Source organism: Corvus moneduloides, chromosome 17, assembly GCF_009650955.1.
Source record: "Corvus moneduloides isolate bCorMon1 chromosome 17, bCorMon1.pri, whole genome shotgun sequence".
Lineage (NCBI taxonomy): Eukaryota > Metazoa > Chordata > Aves > Passeriformes > Corvidae > Corvus > Corvus moneduloides.
In genome coordinates this window covers 8,089,911-8,110,373 of record NC_045492.1, presented here as the reverse complement: position 1 = coordinate 8,110,373, position 20,463 = coordinate 8,089,911, and the positions used below count along the sequence as shown (strand labels likewise).

Genomic DNA, 20,463 nt, shown 5'->3' with positions numbered 1-20,463 from the left:
TGGGGTTTGGGTTTTATACCTCAGCCCAGTCAAGCCAGACCCCTGAGCCGGCCCTGCAGGTGAGGCTGCCTTGGAATGGATGGTTAAAAAAAAAAAAACAACAAAATCAATTATTTTGCTTAACTCTACTGTCAGCAAGGGAAAAAGCAGTTTAGCCCATCTCGAGCAGACAAGAAAGGGAGGAAGAGGAGGAAAAAATCCTCTTTTGCCAGCGCCCGGCTGGGTGTGTCTCGCCCCCCCCCCACCGTGGGGCTGTGTTCCTGGCAGGCAGGCTTGCCTGGGAGGGATCTGCCGTCAAAGCCACCCAGGAAAGGAGGCCTGATACGCTCATTAATATTCCGAACTAGTGACCCTTCTTTTTCTTTCCACCCCTCGCCTTTCTCTGGGCGCTCCAGCCTCTCCCCGCCGCGGATGGCTGCAGCCCCCTCCAGCTGAGTCAGTCCTCCCTCCCCGCAGCATTGCAGCACCTCCGCACCTCCTGCGCTCCTTCCTGCTCCTGCAGCACCGCTCCGCTCCCGCCGCAGCATGGCCAGCACCGTCTCAGGTAGGACTGCCGGCTTCTCGGGGGCTTGACATCAATGCACTTCTAAAACCATCAGGTTATATATATTTTTTTGAAAATCATTATTCTGAAGGTTTGGGTTGGTTTGTTTGTGGGGGTTTTTTTCCCGTGGGTTTCGGGGGAGTTCTGTGCTGAGGAGGCAGTTGGTATGGCAGCATTGTTCCCCTTCCTCCCCCATACACACACCCCTCTGATGCAAGATAGCAGGTGGGCTTTTTATTTTAATATGAATACACGTGTGATAAACTTGCCAATTTAAAGTATTGCTGCCATTTCATTGTGCCATTAGAAGATGCTGCTACGTGCCAATTAAATGTTATTTTTGTAACATCGTAGAGCTTTTTTTCTTTCTTTCCCTAAGAAAATAATTGCATGCTGTGCAGCTGGATGTAAGGAATTCAGAAATTACATTTTGTTTTGTGAAGATCATGTATTGCTTAAATGGGTAATGGAGAGGAAGACATGGGCAAGAGCCAGTAATGCCCTAGAAAATCCCCCAAAGCCAACCAGAAGAACCTGGATGGGGTTTTGTGTATTCTCAGGGCTTCCCAGTCCCAGATTTCTTGCACAGCTCACATTTCTTGGTTAGAAGATGCTACAGGGGAGCGGTCCTCTGATGGCGTTGGGTGAAATGAGATGCTGCAAGGGAAGCCCTTCCTCCCTCCTGCAGCAGTGCCGGCAATCGCAGCGCGGCTGCCCGAGAGCCTGGTGGGGTTTGGCTTCAGGATGGCAGCCCGAGGATGCTGTGCTGCTTCGGTCCAGCTTCCTAAAGACCTGTCTTGCCCTCTTTGACTGGGAAGAAGGGATTCAAGTGGCTGAAACTGGGAGCATGGGTCAAGGAGAAGAAAAGCTTGAAATGGTACAATGAACAGTGGGTGGGTTTAGAGGTTTTTTTTTTCTTTTAGAAAACCAAGTTTTTTCTTGGAATGGCTCTGAATTCTGCATCCCACAAAGAGGGGCTTGGGAGGGGGAAGCGAGATCCTTGAGGGCTGAGCAGGAGCGACAGACAAAAAGGAAGAGCAGGCAGTGCTTTGTGCCCCCCAGGCAGGGAACCAGCCCGCAGGAGACCAGGCAACACTTCTTGCTTCTTTCACCGCCCTTTGCCGAGGTTTCCTGCTGTGCATTTTCTATTCCTTACTCCTTTTAAAAGATCAGTAGAGGCAGGGGGAAGAAGGACAGAGAGATGGAGGGGTGTGTGTGGGGGGTGGGGGGAGTGTAAGGGCGCAGCTGATCCTGACTGTGCTTTGCATGCAATTAAAGATAAAAAGCAGCATTGTAAAAATGTGTTTGCGATAGAAAACCTCCAGCTATTGTGTATATTCCTGTGAGTATCCCTGCCTCAATGAACGTCTGCAGCAGTGCACTCTTGAGAGGTGCCACCCACCTCCTGCCTTCCCCACCGAGCAGGATTGGACCTCGTTTGCAGAGTGGGGGTGGGAGGAAAGGCTCAGACTTACCAGCCCTCTAAACCAAGGTTGCATCGAACTTGAGATGGACGAGGTGGTGGATGAAACACATGTAGGCAGAACATGCGATTTCCGCCTGGTGCATTCTCACCCTCCCAACCCACTGCATGCCCACAGCGTATTTCATCCTCCCAAAGATGCAGTTTCACTGTCAAAGAGACTTAAGATCATGAAGAAGCTTGAAATGGGGCTTCCTTGTGACTCAGATCAAGCAGAGAAGCGATTTCAAGGAGTAGGAAGTCATGGAAAGCAGTGCTGTGGCAGGAGGGAAGAGAATAGGGCGCTGCGTGCCAAGGGAGGATCGGGGCTGAGCCTCGCCCAGCTGCCTTTGCAGGAGCAGCTCCCCATCTCCCCATCGCCTGTAGCACGTACAGCAGCAATGGAGAGTGGCCTGGAAAGGCAGGAGAAAAAGAATAAGGAATCCTTCAATCAAGGAATGAGTCTTGTTGGCTTTCTTCATTATTTCCTTCTTTATCCTCAGCAAAAGCCGATCCGTGCTGAGGGGAGGGCAGCTGCAGTCGTCTGCGGCTGATGCCCGGGGGCTTATCCCCCTTGGGAAGATTTGCTTGGTTTGTTTAAACAAACAACCAAATCCTTGGGATGAAAAGAAACAGGGCTTGTTCCCCCGAGCCTGGCTGCCCTCCGTCTTTTCTCCCTGTCACCTCAGGCGTTTTCTCCCGGCCCCGGGGGCTGCTGTCGGTGCAGGAGCCGCGGGATGGGCGGCACATGCTCAGTGCCGGCTCAGCTGCGGTGCCGGCCCTGCTGCCGGGCAGCCCTTGCAGGGGCAGAGCCCTCGCACCTCCTCCCCGCAGCATCTGCACAAGGCTTTGTGCTTTTGTGCACCGCAGCCCGGGGGTCTGGCTGGGCTCTGCAGGGCTACGGAGCTCCCCCACCATTTGTAGCATCTGGGCTGAATAAAGAGACCTCAGATTATGAAATGATGCGGAAGGTGACATCCCCCCCGGCTTTCTCCGACGCTGGCGTGTCTGAGAAGGTGGAGTCAAGAGGAAACACCAGGTTGTCATTCCTGGCCTCATGACTGGGCATGGTAAATGGGCCTTGGTAGATCCCAAGGTTTTGCCGTCCTGCCATGAAATGTGATAGTTGAGGGACTTCATATAGCTCTGGGTTATCCCCTGATCCCATTTCTGGGTGGTATTGGGGGACACCATATGGTGTTGCCCTGTCCTGACATTTCTACTGCCCAGGCTGGAGAGTCAGAGTCCCTTCTACCAAGCTCTCCATCTCTCTGTGTTCTCAAGAAATCACTATTGTCTTTTTCTTTGACTGTTGAAGAGATCTATGTGGCCTTCAAAAATCATGGTTCTTTTATTAGGAATTCACTTTTACATGCCAAAAGAGCCTATTGTATTATTGTAGGCGTTTATATAGATGTATATTTTTTTTCACCAGTGTCTCCAAACAAGGGATCTAAATAACTGGAAAATACTTGTTCTTTCTAAAATATAAATAATGTCTTGTTTAATGGCACCACGTAGACTCTGGGAAAATGCTTCAGATATCTCAAAAGAGCCCTTTCTTGGAATCTGTCATTGTTGGTTCAGATCTGGTTTAGCAGATGAACACATTCTCCTTCTGCTGAGTAAAAGCTGAGATTTAGCAATCTGATGTGGCAACCAGAAGGCTGCAGATAAGCCCATTGTGACAGCAGTGTGGGCAGAAGGGGGTTGAATGGGGCTGAGGATTCTTCATGGCAATCCTTGGAGGGACCTGAAGCTCACTCAAACTTCTACACCCCTAAATTAACTGGAAACAACGTGCCTGGCTAATCCCTCCCAGTTGTCTTACTGACATGGGCTTTAGTCTTGCAGGTGTGAGTTATGTTTTAAAAATGAAAGTCTCCTCTCCAGAGGGGAGTTAAACCAATGGGCTGTGATTTAGAAATACAAGAGAGCCAGAGAGCAACCAAAGACCACGTGCATGTGCTGTGGCACTTTGGCACCTCCCAAATGGTGAAGAGCTGCTCAGCACATTTCTGAACAATCCTTTTATTCTTTCAAGGTACTTCTACAAGGTTATTGCCCTACTAGAGAATCTTATCCCCTCTAAATTGTTTATACAAATAATACCACTGTTTAATGGGCAAATACAATAATCCTCAGTTAATGGAAAGGAAACTGAGATCCAAAGAGACCAAATGACTGACTGTGGTCACAGAGCACATCTGTACCTGACACATCACGGCACTGGGCTCTGTTTTTGACTGTCTCATGGACTGCCACCTCACTAGCTCCCCAGCTCCTTTGTAGCTCTTTGTCTCACCCAAACCTGACTGTCCAAACCTGTGTTTGCCCCAAATGCACACTCTGGGTCAGCTGCTTCCATTTGGTTCCTTCCTCTGCTTTATCAAGCAACTCCAGGCCATGCTTCTCTCCTTCCCAACGGTAACTCCCCCAGCTGCTGCACAGCTTGGGCCCTTCTCTCTTGCTGAGTCCATACAAGAGGAGATTTCCCTGGTTATTTTCCTGGGAGCAGCCCACATGTTCCAGTGCTACAGTTCGAGTGACTTGCTGATGCATTGGCTGTGCACAGCACGGGTTGCTGTGACATTCATGAGCTGCCAATAAAACCTGGGGGGAAGGAGCCGGGTGATTGGAAACTGTTCCTGGGCAGTAGCTCAGCAGATGTCTGACAGAAGGCAGAGCAAACCTCACATCTGCCTGTTCTCATGGATGGTTCCACATGAGCCCATGGTAACTTCTGGGCCTGGAGTCTTGGGGTGTCCCTATACCATCAGTGTGGAGTACAGCTATGGAGCTGACAAAAAACCCCCAAACCCTCCCAAAAAACCAATCAACCAGCCAACCAAAAACCAAACAAAAAACCCACTAGTGTTTTCTGGTTGTGTGAGATCTGCTACTGACCTGTTTGTAGAAGCTGGGGAGCAAGTAGGTGGAAGTGCACTAGACTGAAGGTCTGGCCAATATTTTTATGGTACGAGCCATAGAAGGGGAGAATATCTAAAACCTGCTGTACTCTCCAGGCTTATTGAGGACTCTGGTTGCTTTTGTTGCGTGTGTGGCATTGCAATCTGTGCTGGAGGTCTCAGTTCTCTGTCTTTCTGGCTTCTCTACCTTCTGTTTAAGCTTTGGCTTCATTTATAATTGGCCTGTTCCCATTTTTTCATGAGCTAATACTCATTGTGGAAGCAATTCTTACTTCTCCAAAGTTATCTTCACAAACCAAATTATTTTCTTGTAACAACCTTCCTCTGACCTTGCTATAAGACAGAGCACATCCAGTCTCATCCATTTAAGTTTCACATAAATTAGCCTTGCTCTGCCTCTGGTTCACTGTGACTGATGCTGTGTTGGTGTTGTGCCGAGATGGCCTCGCTCTGTTTTTCTGGATGCCGTTAAATACCACCTCAGAACCTGGCTGCAGTTTAGCTTAATGTATTTAGGAAGCAGAGAACAAAACTTTTTAATGAATAATAGGTGTTAAGCCCCACCATCCAGGCGCATCATGAGGAGGAAAATGAATCCCATTGCTCCTGCACCACACCATTCCCAGCTGTTCCTCCATCTCTGGCACCACAAGCACTCGGGGAGCAGCTGGATAATGTCTCCGGGGGCTGACTTTGAGATAAACACTTTACGTGGATCGATGGTGTGCACAGCACTGAGGCAAAGCGGCGGGGATATGGAAATGCAGGATGTTTCTTACAGCACTAGAGGGAGCACAGGAAAGGAGTCGCTGGAGAGAGCTGGGACCACCCTGAGCCTCCTGGTGCCTTGGTGAAGGCTCAGGGCATCTCCCTTCTTCTCTTTGAAAAAGGGAGAAAGTGATTTTTCCCAGGCAGTATGTTCTATCGCAAAAAAAAAAAAAAAAAGGTAATAACAATAATAACAGTAATAATAATAATAATAATAACAATAATACACATGGAAAAGTTAGATGAAAAATTTTAATGAAGATTGATTGGCTCATGGGGTGTGGGGTGGAATACAACCAAACCAGAATCAGCCTGTGCTGATTGCAGGGCATAAATGCTCAGAAATGTTGAGGAACTGACTGCACCTTTATGGATTTTAGCTTAATCACTTCTCAGAGATCTCTAAAGCTAACAAAATGCAAGTTCACTCCACTTTACAGGCTGGGACACTGATACATTTTTTGTGTCTTTTACAGTTTATTCACTTCTTGGTTTACACAACTCAGTTATTTTCAATGTTTCACCCCAGTTCTAATAGGACAGCAGTGAAATGTTATGACACAGGGATGAAGACCATACCAGAGTGAATGAATTTGCTGCTGATGCTTCTATTGCAGTGTTTGCCTAAAAAAGAGAAGTAAAATGTCAGTAATTCATACCTGAGTGAGAAGCCTGTTCTAATCCTCTGCCCACCAACGAGGCAGAGCTCTTGCTGCGCCTCTGAGACTGAAGCAATGCTTTGGTATCCAGTCCCTGAGGACCCGAGCCAGATTAATTTATACAGAAATGAAATATTTGGTCAGTGCAAGCTGAGTTTATTTTTACGAAGTTAACAGAAGCAAAAATGCTAATAGATGCTCAAGTAAAAAGTTCAGCATTCCCTGTCTAATTGTTCTTAAAATATGTACATTTGTACACTAGATCCAGCCTTTCTGGGCAGGAACTCCTTGGCCATGTCATATTCTGGCCAACCACTCGTCTTTTCCTGGCTCAAGGGTTTTGTCCACTGGCATAAATATATCCTCAAAACCTTAAATCTATTGCAAATGGGAGTGCAAATAGTTCTGAAACAAGTTTTACTCCTGAGGCTGGCAATCTTTTACCCCTGAGTTTTACGCAGCTGTGATTGAGACAAAGTCTTGCTTCGAGAGGTCTCAGGTTTGCTCTTCACTGACACGGGTTCCTAAAGAGCGACCCAGAGGTTATGGGTCTTTCTTTTAGTTACCAAATCAGAGGATGTAACTCTCCTCACAGGATGCTTTTTCTTGACTTAGCCTGATAAAACAATTATTTGTCATGGAATGTGTCATGGGCACAAGGCCATCACTGTGATGCTTCTGTGTCCTGCAGGTGTAGCTGGTGGCTCTGGAGCACAGGTGTGGGGATTTCAGGGATCAGTTTAGTTCTCAGGGCATGGATCAGGGGCTCCTCAGGACATGAGTGACATTGGGGGGCTGGAGTGTGTTCAGAGAAGGGAACAGAGCTGGGGAAGGGTCTGGACCACCAGGAGCACCTGAGGGAGCTGGGGAGGGCTCAGCCTGGAGTAAAGGAGGTTCAGGGGGGACCTTCTCACTCTCTACAACTCCCTGACAGGAGGGTGGAGACAGGCGGGGCTCAGCCTCTTCTCCCAATTAACAAGTGACAGGACAAGAGGACGTGGCTCAAGTTGCACCAGGGGAGGTTTAGATTGGACATTAAAGAAAATGTTTTCACTGAAACGGCTGTCAAGCCTGGCACGGGCTGCCCAGGGAACAGGTGGAGTCACCATCCCTGGATGGATTTTAAAGCCATATAGATGGACACCTGGGGACATGCTTTAGTGGTGGGCTTGGCTGTGCTGGGGGAACACTTGGACCTGATGATCATGGAGAGCTTTTCCGAGCCGAACAAATCTGTGACGATTCTGTGCTCCTATGATTCTATAATTCCCTCAGGAGTCAATCCTTGCCCCTCTTCATGCCCGGCCCCGCGGCGGTGCTGAAGGGACAGCTGCCGGCCGGGGTCCGGCGGAGGTGTCGGTCCTGAAGGGACAGCTCCGGGCGGGGAGCGGAGCCCCCGCAGCTCCCGGGGTCCCGGGGGGGGGCTCGGTCCGCTGCCCCCTTCCCGCTGCTGCCCCCGCTCCCGCCCGGCACTGGGGGCCGCTCGGGGCCCTTCGGGACCGTCCCCCGCCGGTCCCCGGGGCCGCGGCAGCTCCAGCCCCGCTGCCCGGCCCCGTGTGCCGCTAATTGCGTCTGACGGCTGGCGCCGGGGTGCAGCTGCAGGCTCCGGGGCGGGGGAAGGACGCAGAGCGCTTCCAGCGCTCACCACAGCCCTGCCGCAGCCCAGGGCCTTTTGTCCTCTTCCTCATCTTCATTTTAATTGGCAGAGAGGGACGGTCAGCTTGCTCTGCAGGAGGGAAAGCAGGACAGGGGAGATCCCGATGGAATGGGGCCAGCTGTGAAATCCCCACAGCAAACCTCCTGAAAGGCAGGGAATGCAGCATGGAATCATCTGCACACAGCGCCAGTACTGAAGCTCAAGTCACGGAATACAAAGCCCTGTGCTCTGTAACAAGTGCTGTCAGACAATTAAATTGAATTAAATGACGGGGTCAGGGGTGTGGCACATCTGCCTCATGCCTTGGTTTCACCCAGGACCAGACATAATGGTGGAGCAACGACCTTGTTGACTGGTTTGTTTGTATTAAACGATAATGTCTAAATGATAATAAATGATAATGTCTCTCATCTATTCCCAGGGACCGTCTTCAGGGTTCTTGGCAGCACATTAGGAGATGCATTAGCTTACTGCTCCATGCCATGACTTTGGGCCTCTCAGAGGCTCTCCAGAGGTTTTTTTTCATTAAGAACAGAATCAAAGATGTCTAGATGCCATTGCTGGTGTAAACTGTTCTATATTTGGGTTACATTTAACAGCAGGACTGGGCAGGAGGTTCAAATCAGAATGGGGAGCAAGCTAAAAAAGTGTTCACTCAAGATCTGAGCTTCAGGGGTGGTGGTTTAGCAATAGAAGGGTGTTAATTAGAGTGAAGTTCTGCATCTGGGAGGAAAAATAATGCAAGCAGGAAGGAGGTGTAGGTTTTCCCACTCAATGAGCTGTGGGAAGGCAAGGAGAATACCTGAAAGATGTTCCTAAGAGCATGTGGTACACAGGATATTACTTTTTTCAGAATTGTTCTGTGTCTAATGCCTCTTCAGATCACAGAGTCCTGGGGATTTCCCTGTCCTGGCCCAGGGGAGGGTCTTGCTCTGAAGGTGGCATTGGCAGCTGAGTTGCAGAGTTGCCTCTGGCTGGAGCACAAAATGAGCTCAGTACAGAGGGGACAAACCAAGGCCAGAAGCACCAGGATGTGTAGGAAATCCAGAGGCAGAGCCAGGGCAGGACAGCAGGATGCCTGTGCCTGTGGCAGAGGCAGGAGGAAGGGCAGCACAAGGACGCTCAGGACGGGTCTGGCAGGACACGCAGCCATGAAGACTCTGTCCCCACGAGCCTGGGTGTCCCCCAAGGAGCCAGCCCAGGACAGAGCCTCACAGGACCCAGGAGGCAGCAGCACCCACTGTGCAGCCCCAGCTGCTGACCTGCCACATAGGAGTGATGCTGTGAGGGTTTCACTGATGTGATAAAGAATGTGACAGCCTGACAGAGCACCTCACTGACTTCAGCTCCTTCTGTTCTGAGGTTCTTTGTCAAGAGTGTGCAAACAGTTCACTGTCTTAAATGTGCTGAACTCCAAAAATTGAAGGTGAAGATTGCCCCAGAAGCAGATTGCTGCAATCTGTGTTGGAGCAGCACTTGTGATCACCGAGGATGCTGTGGTGCATCCTCCAGTCACAGGAACAATGAGCAAACTGGAAGGTTCACAGCAGCAGAGCTCGAAAGGATTGTGTGTTTCCTGTCCTTTGCAGAAGAATTGTTACTGTGGTCACAGACCGTACCAACCTCTGCCTGTGTGGGCTAAGGGGGTGGCAGAATCCACTCTCATCTCCCCTGATCTGCTGCTGCAGGACAGGAGGTTCCTTGTGAAGTTGGGGTCCAGCTCTTCCTCTGGTAGCCGAGCCCCTGAACAGTTTCATCACTCAAATGCCCCTTTTTTCTCCACATTGCTGATCTCCTCTTTCCTCTTCACCCTCACCTCAGAAATGCTGACTTGTGAAGTATTCCCAACTCACCAGGGCTTGAGCAAGGTTTCCAGGTGTCAGTGGGCATCATTTATCTCAGAGACTGGAAATTGCACTTCCAGTGGAGAAAGGGTGTGAGTAGCTGTCCCAACATGTTTAGCTAAACAGGCTGCAGCATCCCAGCTCCTTTGGAGGGAAAATCTTGCACAGAAACCTTTACCTCTAGACGTGTTAAGTCCCCACTGTGTGTGTTCCCATGACATTTGCCACACAGGCAGCTAATTTAGGCTGCTCCAGATCAGACGCTCCTTGGGGACCTTTTGGCAAGCTATGGCAGCATGGGAACATCTCCATAGAGTCTGGTAGCTGCAAACAGGACTTCCTGGCAGCATGGAAAAGCCTCCACAGAGTCTGATAGCTGCAAATGTGATACTTGCTTAATTTCTCCACAAAAAAGAGATGCTGTTGCCATTTGAATCTCTCTCATTACTGTTTCATATTTTTCAGCCTACAAGGAGAAAATGAAGGAGCTGTCTCTGCTCTCCCTCATCTGCTCCTGTTTCCACACCCAACCCCATCCCAACACCATCTACCAGTATGGAGGTAGGTAACCTGCTCCCACAGGAGCTCCAACAGTGTTTGGATTATTCTCCCGTAGGCAACATGGGAGCTTGCCAGAGTCAGAGTCTCTCTGCTTCATGCTGGGGTGACATACAAGGTATTAACAGCAATGTGACCTTTCTGTAATTATGCCATGACTTTAAATTAATTGCATTTGCATGGGGGGATGAAGGTGATCACTAATCAAGAAATTCTGGAGATAAAACATAATCACCCAGGTCAGGACATGGGAAAATCTTAATTCCTATATGAGGAGCTTGATAACCTGAGGTGAACACTCTCCTGAGAGGCAAAGGTTCACAGAATCACTGGGTTTTTTCCCCCACAAAGATATGGAGGTGAAGCAGCTGGATAAGAGGGCATCAGGCCAGAGCTTCGAAGTGATCCTGAAGTCCCCTTCAGATTTATCTCCTGAGAGCCCAATCCTTTCCTCCCCTCCCAAGAAGAAGGATCTGTCCCTGGAGGAGCTCCAGAGGAGGCTGGAGGCTGCAGAAGAGAGGAGGAAGGTAAGGAGATGTCCTGTAAAAGGAGTGACTTTTCTGGTACTGATTGCACCTAACCCTAAAACTCAGCAGGCGTAATCTAAAACAGCTGGGAAGAGTGTTCTGACACTTGTAATTCCACTGCAAATTGTCAGGTGAGACATAGCAATCATGGAGCGAGGTTCTGCAGCCTGATTTAGGCAGGGAATTCAACTCCACCATCATCATTGTGTAGATATGGCATTTGAGGACATGGGTTAATGGTGGGCTGGCCAGTGCTGGGGGAACTGTTGGACTCAATGATCTCAGAGGGCTTTTCCAACCTAAATGATTCTATGATAGCAGGAAAAAGGTGTCAAAAGTATCTTCCAAGCAAGAAGATTATGTTATGGGGCGGAAGGGGGTGGCAGAGTGGTTTGAGCAGAGGAGAGAGTCAGAAAGCCTCTCCGGGGAGATGAAGTCTGGAAGAGCCTCTCCAGTGGCCTCACCCCCTCCCTCGGCAGACCCAGGAGGCGCAGGTGCTGAAGCAGCTGGCGGAGAAGAGGGAACACGAGCGGGAGGTGCTGCACAAGGCGCTGGAGGAGAACAACAACTTCAGCCGCCTGGCCGAGGAGAAGCTCAACTACAAGATGGAGCTGAGCAGGGAGATCCGTGAGGCACATCTCGCTGCCTTGAGGGAGCGGCTCCGCGAGAAGGCAAGTGCCACCCCCGGGACAGGGCTGGGGGCTGGGGGTGCTGATCCTCCTGGAAAAACGGGGTCTGGTCCCAGTGTGATGGGTGCAAGGGACAGGGCATTTTCTTGGTGGTGGTTGCTGAGGAGCAGCTCTGCTCCAGAGTAGCGTGAGGAGGGGGGTTATGGCCTTCAAGGTCAGCAGAGAACATAGCCTGGATAATCTTGACAAGAGCAAGTTCAAAGCCACAGCATCAGGCCCACCATGGGCTGTGTGGCCTGAAGGGTTTTGCAAGAGAGAGGAGCCAGGAGTGCGTTCACTGGAGGTTCCATCTCCTCCAGGCTCCCACAGATGATCCTTCACTCCTTGCAGGTGTAACCCCCTGCCCTCAGGGTGTGTTGGCTGGGAAACTGGTCTCTTTTTTTATGCCTGATGCAAATCCTGTGTGCAGGAGGAAAATATTGATCACAGAGCAGGGTGTGTTAGCCTGGTGTCATCTCTCCCATCTTTGCAGGAACTGCACGCAGCCGAAGTCCGCAGGAACAAGGAACAGCGGGAGGAGATCTCTGGATAAAGGGCTTTTCTACACATCTAGCACCTGATTCCTATTAACAAACCAACCAATCGACCAACCAACACATTTTATTTTGTTTGTCTAGATGTGACATTTGGTCCTTCATTCCCCCTCCCCGGTGTTTGTCCCCAGCTACACGCTTCTCTCTGCATCCCGAATCGTCAGTGCTTGTGGGGATTCACAGATCATAGGGACCTCTAAGCAGAATAGCAACTAGTTCACATCAAATAGAGAATCAAATCAGTTGACCAGTCAATCAAACAGCTTCTTTGGAAGGTTTTGTCCTTTTTTAAAAAAAAAATATTTCTTAAACTCATGTAAAAAAAAAATCCAAACAAAGATATTAATAAATTCAACCAGCAGTGTCACAGAGATACGGATTTCTTATCTGGGGCTTTTCCTCCTCTTGGTGTTTGCTCTGAGCCAAATATCAGTTTCAGAAAAATGGGAAGTAAGTGATCATTTCTGTGTGTGAAGTAAAATAGGGAGCAGCCCCCTGTTTGCCCGTGGTAGGAGAGAGGAAGGAGAAGGATGGATGGCTCAGGAGCCGCAGTGTGCAGATCCCCCATCTCTTGGCTGCCTCCAGAGCCAGCCCAGGCAGGCAGTGACCCACAGTCCTCATCTTTGGGTGATTTTTGAGAGCCTGTGTGGAAGCAGCTGAGGGGCTCCACCCAAAGCTTGGTGCCAGGTGCCACATCACAGCAAGTCCCTGTCACAGTGGGCACTGCCTGATGCCCTGGTTGGCCACTGAGCTGCCCTCTCCCTGGCTGAGCGGGGACTGAGGTCTTGGCCACTCTGCCCGGGAGAGCCACAGGTGGTGATTGCATTCCCAGCTCCGTGGGAGCCCTGGGAGAGGACCCTCATCCTCTGTGGGCTCCTCAGTGCTCCCACAACACAGGATTCCACTCGGTTAGGAAAGCAAATCCAACAGAGACGGGGCGTGGTTGTGAAACAGCCTTTTAGTGAACAGAATAATCCTTCCCTCTTTCCAGAGATGGATGTGGCTCTTTGGGGCCATCACAGGGCAGATTGCTGGAGACCAAATCCCAGGGCTCTTTGTTGATCTCCACAGAATTCCCAGCTGGATGTGGGAGGGATCCTTCCATGGCCATGGCTTGATGTCAGGGGACTCTGCTCCTAAAAGGAAGGGCTACCTTACTCCCAAACCCCTCCTCCTGGGCTGCGGGGAGGACAGGGCTGTTAAAAAGCTCCTGTGCTGTCAGTGACAAAAGAAAATTAGATTTAGGGCAAAGAAGGAAACTGAGGGTTGAATTTCTTAACAGTAGCTAATGATCAGTTAATAGTAGCAGCTGTCTTAGATAAGCATCTGTGTAGAGCGCGGCATCACCGTCAGCATCACCTCACCCATATAGTGACGAGAAATTTTAAAAAGTTTAAAAAAAAAATTTAAAAAGTACTTTAAATGAAATGTTTGTGTGTAAGAAATGGTTGAAACCGTCAAATGTCTGTGTCCCGCGTTGGTGGGATCTGAGAAGGTATCTGCGAGATATTAACCCTGTCCTACTCTCTGTGGTGCTGAGTGTTTGCTTGGTGTGTAATTCTGACCTGGAGCTTGTTGTAAATACTGTTTTTAGTACTATGATTATTATGATTATTATTATCAGAAATGTTGTACTCATGAGCAAGAGTTGAAAATAAGAGAAATGGCCATTCTCACTCTCTCCTGGGGGCTCAGAAGGAGTCAGAGGCTGGGCCAGGCGAAGGCAGGGTGCCAGTGGGATGCTGGACAGAGAGTAGCTGGAAAACGACGGAATTGGGAGCTGGAGGCAGCCGAGTCCTGCAGGCAGGGCGGTGAGAGCGGGGACGGCTGCTCCTCATGCTGGGAGGAGAAGGAAGGGCTGAGAGGAAGAGTAGAGGTGATGCTTCAATTCTAGCACATATAATTAGTGTTGATCCAAACCTCCCCGTGTGGAGGTTCCAGGTGGTTCCCTGCAACCCTGCAGAAGCTGCAGGATCTGTCAGGTTTAGCATGTGCTGGAAGAGAGATGGTCAGTAACAGGTTGTGCCGGTCAGAGCCGTCCTCCCAAACAGCTCCTGAGTCTCCAGGCTCAATTCCTGCCTGGATCTTCCCTCTCGGTCCCTTGTGCTGCCCCACCCCCCTCTCCTCCCCCTCCCTGGAGCCCAGATGGGTCTCAAGTTGGGACTTATTCTTGCAATAGCTTTTCCTGGCAAAAATTCCCATGGCAAGTGCTGAATGGCCTGGCAGATGGTCCTTGTGCAGGTGTGAGCACTGGGAAACGAATTTTTCTCCTCTCCCTCAGGTTGGTGCAGTGAGGGACAGTGGATATGGCTGGAAAATATGTTACTGCAGGATAAGCTCCTGCACCAGAGGAGCAGGGACGTGCACATTGGTAATGTCAGGTAGCTGCTGCAGAGACACGTTGTGCCAAGGAAACTGCCTCACCTGTGGGGCCGGAGGCTTTACGTGTCGCAGAGCCATGTTTGCCTGGTGCAGATGGATGGAGTAGGGATGTTCAGGAGCTTGTCCAGTGCCACGGGGCACTATCAGGGAAATGTGTGACTGCTTTGGCTGCGTGGTGTTGGCTGGATGAGGAGTGTCCACCCACCGCTCCAAACCCATCGTGGCCAGGAGCTCATGCAGCACTGTGCCCAACCTGCAGCATGTGGCATGAGCCAGGATCATGGTTATTCCATGCCTTTCCATATCCCTTCATGCTATTGGCTGTGTGCAGCTGCATACTTCATGCCTCAATTGAGACTAATTAAGTATCCTCATTAACATCCTTACTGCCCCAGCCTGTGTCATTCCTGGAGCATTCCTAAGTACTGTGGTTGTGGACACGGCATGCAAAACCCCACAGTTCTTGGGGTCACCTTCCTTGTGGTGGGGCTTGAGGTCTCCACTGATTCCTGAAGGCGTTTATGAATTGAGTTCTGAACTGACAGTTTTCAGCCCCATTTTTGCAGCAGCATAAGGACATGGGAATGTGCCTTGTAGGGGGAGCATCCTCAGGGCACCCACGGTGTCCCTGCCTGGACCTCGAGTGTGGCAGTGGTGTGAGGGAGGAAAGTCAGGAGGGTGACATCATTATGTGCATGCACAGGCCTTCCAAGAGCCCTTCTGGAGAAGAGCCTCAGATTCGGGCAAGACTGAGGAGCTGAAGCTAAATGAGCTCCCAGCTGGCACCAACAGCCGGGCGATGGGTGAAGCTGTGGGAAGCTGGGACAACCGGCCTCACAGCCCAAATTACAGCTCTGTGCCTGCATTATCCTGTACAGCAGAGCTCAGCTCTGTCTGTAAATAGGCACTTCCAAGGATGCTGGCCCCTCTGACTGCTTCTGGACTGAGCCTTGTCTTATTATTTTGGAGTCATTAAAAAATCTTGCTCTAACCCAGTTGTGGGGTTGTTTTTGAGTTGACCTTCCAGGGCCGGTGGGAGTTGACGATTGCATGCATCCTACCTCGGGGGTAGGTCAGTATTGCTGCTCCCTTTCAAATGTAAACTTCAGCTTGCTTGCTTTAGCTTAGCCCAGCGTGACTCTCTGGCCCTGGCTCTGCAATCCTGTCTCATGGGGTTCATTATATCCCTCCCATGGCATTCCTGTCCTCCTCGCAGTGGCTGTGCACCCGGCTGTGCACACGCGCACAGAAACACATCCGTGGAAATGATATATGCACATACACTCTGATACCACTTGAAATGAGTCAGGGAATGGCTGTTTACGGTGCTAGAGATTTCTTACTCCCCATGCTAGGGACGAGATGACATAGTAAGACCAATAAACTCCACCTTTGTAGTCAGTTGTCTTCAAGTAAAGCAGCAGAGGCGCACTGGCCCACGCCTACGTGTGGGTGCTCCCTGGTCCCCGGGCTGCAGGGACGCAGGGGACAGCTGGGCATCCTTGCTCTGGCATCTCCTCTGCCTCAGTTTCCCACACCCTTTGACAAGGGGACACAGACGCTCCCTCCCCATGGGGACCGCGGGAGAGCCGATGCCTCCACGTCTCTAAAGTGCTCTGAAATGGAAAGTACCAAAGTACAGAGTTGGGATACGCAGCTGTGTGCCCCAGGAGGAACACCCTGGCCCATGGCTGCAGGAGAGGGTTGGAAGATGACTGTGTGGGCACAGGGCTGAGCTGTCACCCCGGGGCTCAGCACCCTGGCTGTCCTCTGGGCAGGATGTGCTCCTCCTGCCACAGCTGGGGTCACCGTCCCCTGTGCGAGGTGGGGAGCTGGCACAGAGTCATGGAAAGACTTTCCATCCCTAACAGAGCCTTGTCTGGTTCCCTTCGGTCTGCCACGTGCATTTCATTGTCAACTTGAGGTTGTTGTTGTGCAAAAGAAGTGATTATGAAAAAAAATAAAGGAAAAAAAAAAGAAATAAAGTTGGTATGAAACCGTATGTGTCCACCTCTCCATAAATGCGTTGTTTTAGTTCCAAGGCTTCTCTTTGTATTGTGAGAATACTCATAAACAGCATAAAACAGAAAATTGACCTAAAGATTTAACAAAATAGACACTAAGACTCTGAATGCTCAGTGTGTGCTTTTTTACACAGCATAAAAGAGGCAGAAATTGAGAGTTTATCACCATTCTCAGTGGGACAAAGTAATAAATGCTTGAATGAGGGTCCTGCTGCCACCCCCTGTGGCTGGGAGTGAGGGTGTGCAAAGTCCTTACACAGGAAGATCAAAAAAGATATAAGGCAGTTACAAATACAACAAATGCAGTTCTACAAAACACATGAGCTTCTTTATTAAAAACTCCAGCGCTTCCTTCATGAGCTTTTCCTGAGAAAGGATCCAGCTGGGGCTGGACAGAGCGAGAGGGAGCAGGGCTGTAATTCCCAGGGAGGAGGGACCCCAGCCCATGAGACCCTGCACGGCCAATGCTCCAAGTCCCAGCCCCGGGCCAGGTACACAAAAATGTCCTACAGCTGCAACTGAAAACAAACTGAAAAGTTTGTAATCCACAGGGACATGTGGGGGGATGGTGCCTGGCTGCTTTCCCCGCTGCTGGGGGAAGGATCCCCTACTTGCCTTTTGCGGGGGGCTTTTGCCACCACAAGCAGCGCCCAATGTCACTGGCCACTGTCCTCCCTGTCCTTGAAGGGATATTGAGATAGCAGCGTCCTCATGGGCTGTCCCACATCTTGCAATCCCATCAAAATAACCAGTGTGGGAGACTTTCCACAGAACTCAGCAGCACTCAGTGCACAAAGAGACAAACCAAGGGGACGGCAGGGGGGTAAATTTTCATTCCCAGGGCGGTGTTCTGTAAGGGCAGGGAGGACAGTGCCAGGACAGTGCCAGGACAGTGCCAGGCGCTATCATGGTGGTGGCAATAGCAGAGCAGCCCATGCCCGATGCTTTTCCCATGTGTCCTCAGGACGCTGCTGCCCGCACAAACAGGAATTCTATTTTTGCAGCGTGACCTTCCTGATTCTGGAGATAATGACCTGACTGCAAACGCAGCATTGCTCACTTTTCCTCTGAGATTTGATACAGTCAACTTGATGCCATGAAGATTTTTGCCTTTTCTTTTATACCCCTGTTATACCTTTTTACAACTTCTGTATTCCTGGTGCTTTTTGCCTACATTCTTGGACTTGTTTGTCAAGCTAAGAGACTAAACATTTTAGAAGCTTTGTAGCCAGGGATCAGTGTGCTCCAGACCCCAAGGTCCTCTCCAGAACACATTCTGTAAACCAAGATAGAACCATCCAGGGGAAGGTTCCTTGGGGAAGGGGGCTCACTCGAGCCTCTCATTGGGGAATCTTTGATAGATATGCTAATTAGTAAAACCCATAATGTTATACCCAATGTTGGGGGGGGAGACACAGAGACACAGAGAGAGAGACACAGGGATAGACTCGGCGGGGTGCATCTCGATGCATATGACCTGGACGTGTACACCTAAGGATCCTTAAAATAAATACCAAGGTAAAATCCCTTTTCCCCTTCTAACCGTGTATGACTCTTGATTTCAAGACCAGGAAAAGGCATCAAACTAACCCAGGCTCTTCTAAAATATGGATGTACTAAAGTAAACCTCTGCATTTGTCTTAGGAAAACAGGCACAGTCCTTGCTGCCACACAATTCAAGATATATTGATGAGACTGAGCATGGTCTTTAACCAGTTAATTCAAGACACATCCTTCATCCTTTTTGATCTGAAGGAGAAAACCACAGAGGCATGGGATCTCTTGGGGCAGGATGGGGCGGGAGGATCAGAGGGAATTGTGGAGAGGCTCCCACCACCTTCCAGCCCAGCCCACTGTGCAGCCCTGCAGGGCTGAGTGCTGAAGACACAATACTGAAGGCTTGAACCAGACTGTAGCACCCACAAAAATCATAGAATCAAGGAATGGTTTGGGTTGGAAGGGATCTTAAGGCCCATCTTGTTCCAACCCCCTGCCGCAGGCAGGGACACCTTCCGCTACCTCAGGTTGCTCCAAACCCCACCCAACCTGGCCCGGAACACTTTCAGGGATGGGACAGCCACAGCTTCTCTGGGCACCCTGTGCCAAGGGCTCACCACTCTCACAGGAAAGAATTTCTTCCCAATATTCAATATAACCCTGCCCTCTGTCGGTGCCCCTTGTCCTGTCACTCCACACCCACGTCAAAAAATCCCTTCTGCAAAAATCAAAACCAGGTCAAGAAAGCAGAATTTCTACATAACTCTTGAAGAGATCCCTACAAAGTGCTTGAGCTGTGCCTGAGTAAGGGAAGGGAAGAGAGAAAAGACTCTGCCAAGGTAAATGCAGAGGCTCACCTGGGCAGGCAAAACCCAGAAATTTTGCGGAGTGATTTGGTTTGAAAAATCACAGCTCATCCTTTCTCAGCAGCCTCACTGGCACCATGGCTAGGGCAAGTCTGCCCACTGACAAAGGGGCAGAGCGGGGAGCAGAGCAGGTGCCAGGAGGTGAAATCATCCCATTCTCTGTGCTAGGAAGAGCCCAGGCACCTTCCTGTATCCTGGGATCTGACAGCAAAAGCCAGGTTTTGCTTTCCAAGAGATCACTGCCTGCCAGGAAAACTGGAGTAGGGCAGCATTACTGGGGGTTTGCTGCTTCTTACTGTGTTGATGAGACTGCTGTTCTTGGGCACTGTCGGGAGATGGTTTTAGTGGAAAAAGGGACCTTTTATCTGTGCTGTCCAACCCCACTGAAGAGCTGAGGATGCAGCTGCCAGGGAAGACACCAGCAGTGGCACTGGTAGAGAGACAGACAGGCTTCCATGGAAAAGGGAGTCACCATTTCCAGTGGGTGATTTCACCTTGCTGGTTACCGCTGGTTATCTTGGAGAAGGAGAAATACAATTCCTTGTGGAATATCACTTTGATGGTATTAGCCTGCGTAGACTGGTAAGTGAGGGGGAACATGAGGGAAATAGAGGTGGCAGCTGCTTATCAGGCAGGGTTAGTTTGCATGGGGACAAAAAATGGAAAGGAAGAAACTTGGGAAAAAAAAAATTAAATAAACCACCACAAATGTATCAGACAGGATCATTAGAAATTTGTGTACAAAATACTAAACAGACCAAATGCCACCTGAACACCTGTCAGGAAAAGCCACCCACCCAGTAGCTGTGACAAGCTGACAGAATGGAAACATAGTGAGTGTTTCCAAAAGGGACTCACGACTTTTGGGGCCTCTGGCCTCACTCATCTCTTTCCAGAACGTGTTAACCACCTACTCACAGAAGAAGTGCAATGTTGCAAGATCATGCAAAAAGTCCTCCCTGAGAAATTCCTCAGTGTCTCCCAAACTCTGGGCCTCACAGCAAAACGTGTGAGAGCTCGTGGTGGCCAGGGAAACAAGACAGCGGAGTCACAGCTTGAGACTTAGTGCTGGTAAGGACCAGCAGCACCTTGGGGATGGCTCAAACAGGAAAATAGACGCTGAATCAAACTGGACAAGGGCACTTTTTAAATGCCGGAAATGGCCCCAGGGAGATATCAGAGCCCCTTCCAGTGCTTAAAGGAGCTCCAAGAGAGCTGGAGAGACTTTGGACAAGGACATGGAGTGACAGGACAAGGGGGAATCCCTTCCCACTGACAGAAGGCAGGTTTAGGTGGGATATTTGGAAGAAACTCTTCCCTGTGAGGGTGGTGAGCCCCCAGCACAGACTGTCCAGAGAAGCTGTGGCTGCACCAGCCCTGGAGGAGTGCAAGAAAGTGTTCAGCGATGAACAGCTGAGGGCTTTCACAAAACCCTGGAGAGCCAGAGAGAGACACAGGGCTTGGGGGACACACACAGGGAGCACACAGCCCACGGGGAACATGCAGGGAACACAGGGGTACAT

The 20,463-nt window shown here is 50.2% G+C and overlaps 1 protein-coding gene across 1 annotated transcript; it reads left to right on the top strand.

The window, feature by feature from the left end:
* Window positions 1-259: 259 nt before the first annotated feature.
* Window positions 260-16,555, top strand: STMN3 (stathmin 3). Its single transcript, XM_032127078.1, has 5 exons — window positions 260-544; window positions 10,330-10,425; window positions 10,774-10,949; window positions 11,429-11,620; window positions 12,111-16,555. The coding sequence occupies exons 1-5, from the start codon at window positions 526-528 to the stop codon at window positions 12,168-12,170; spliced, it is 543 nt and encodes a 180-aa protein (XP_031982969.1). The 5' UTR covers window positions 260-525; the 3' UTR covers window positions 12,171-16,555.
* The last annotated feature ends 3,908 nt before the right edge of the window (window positions 16,556-20,463 follow it).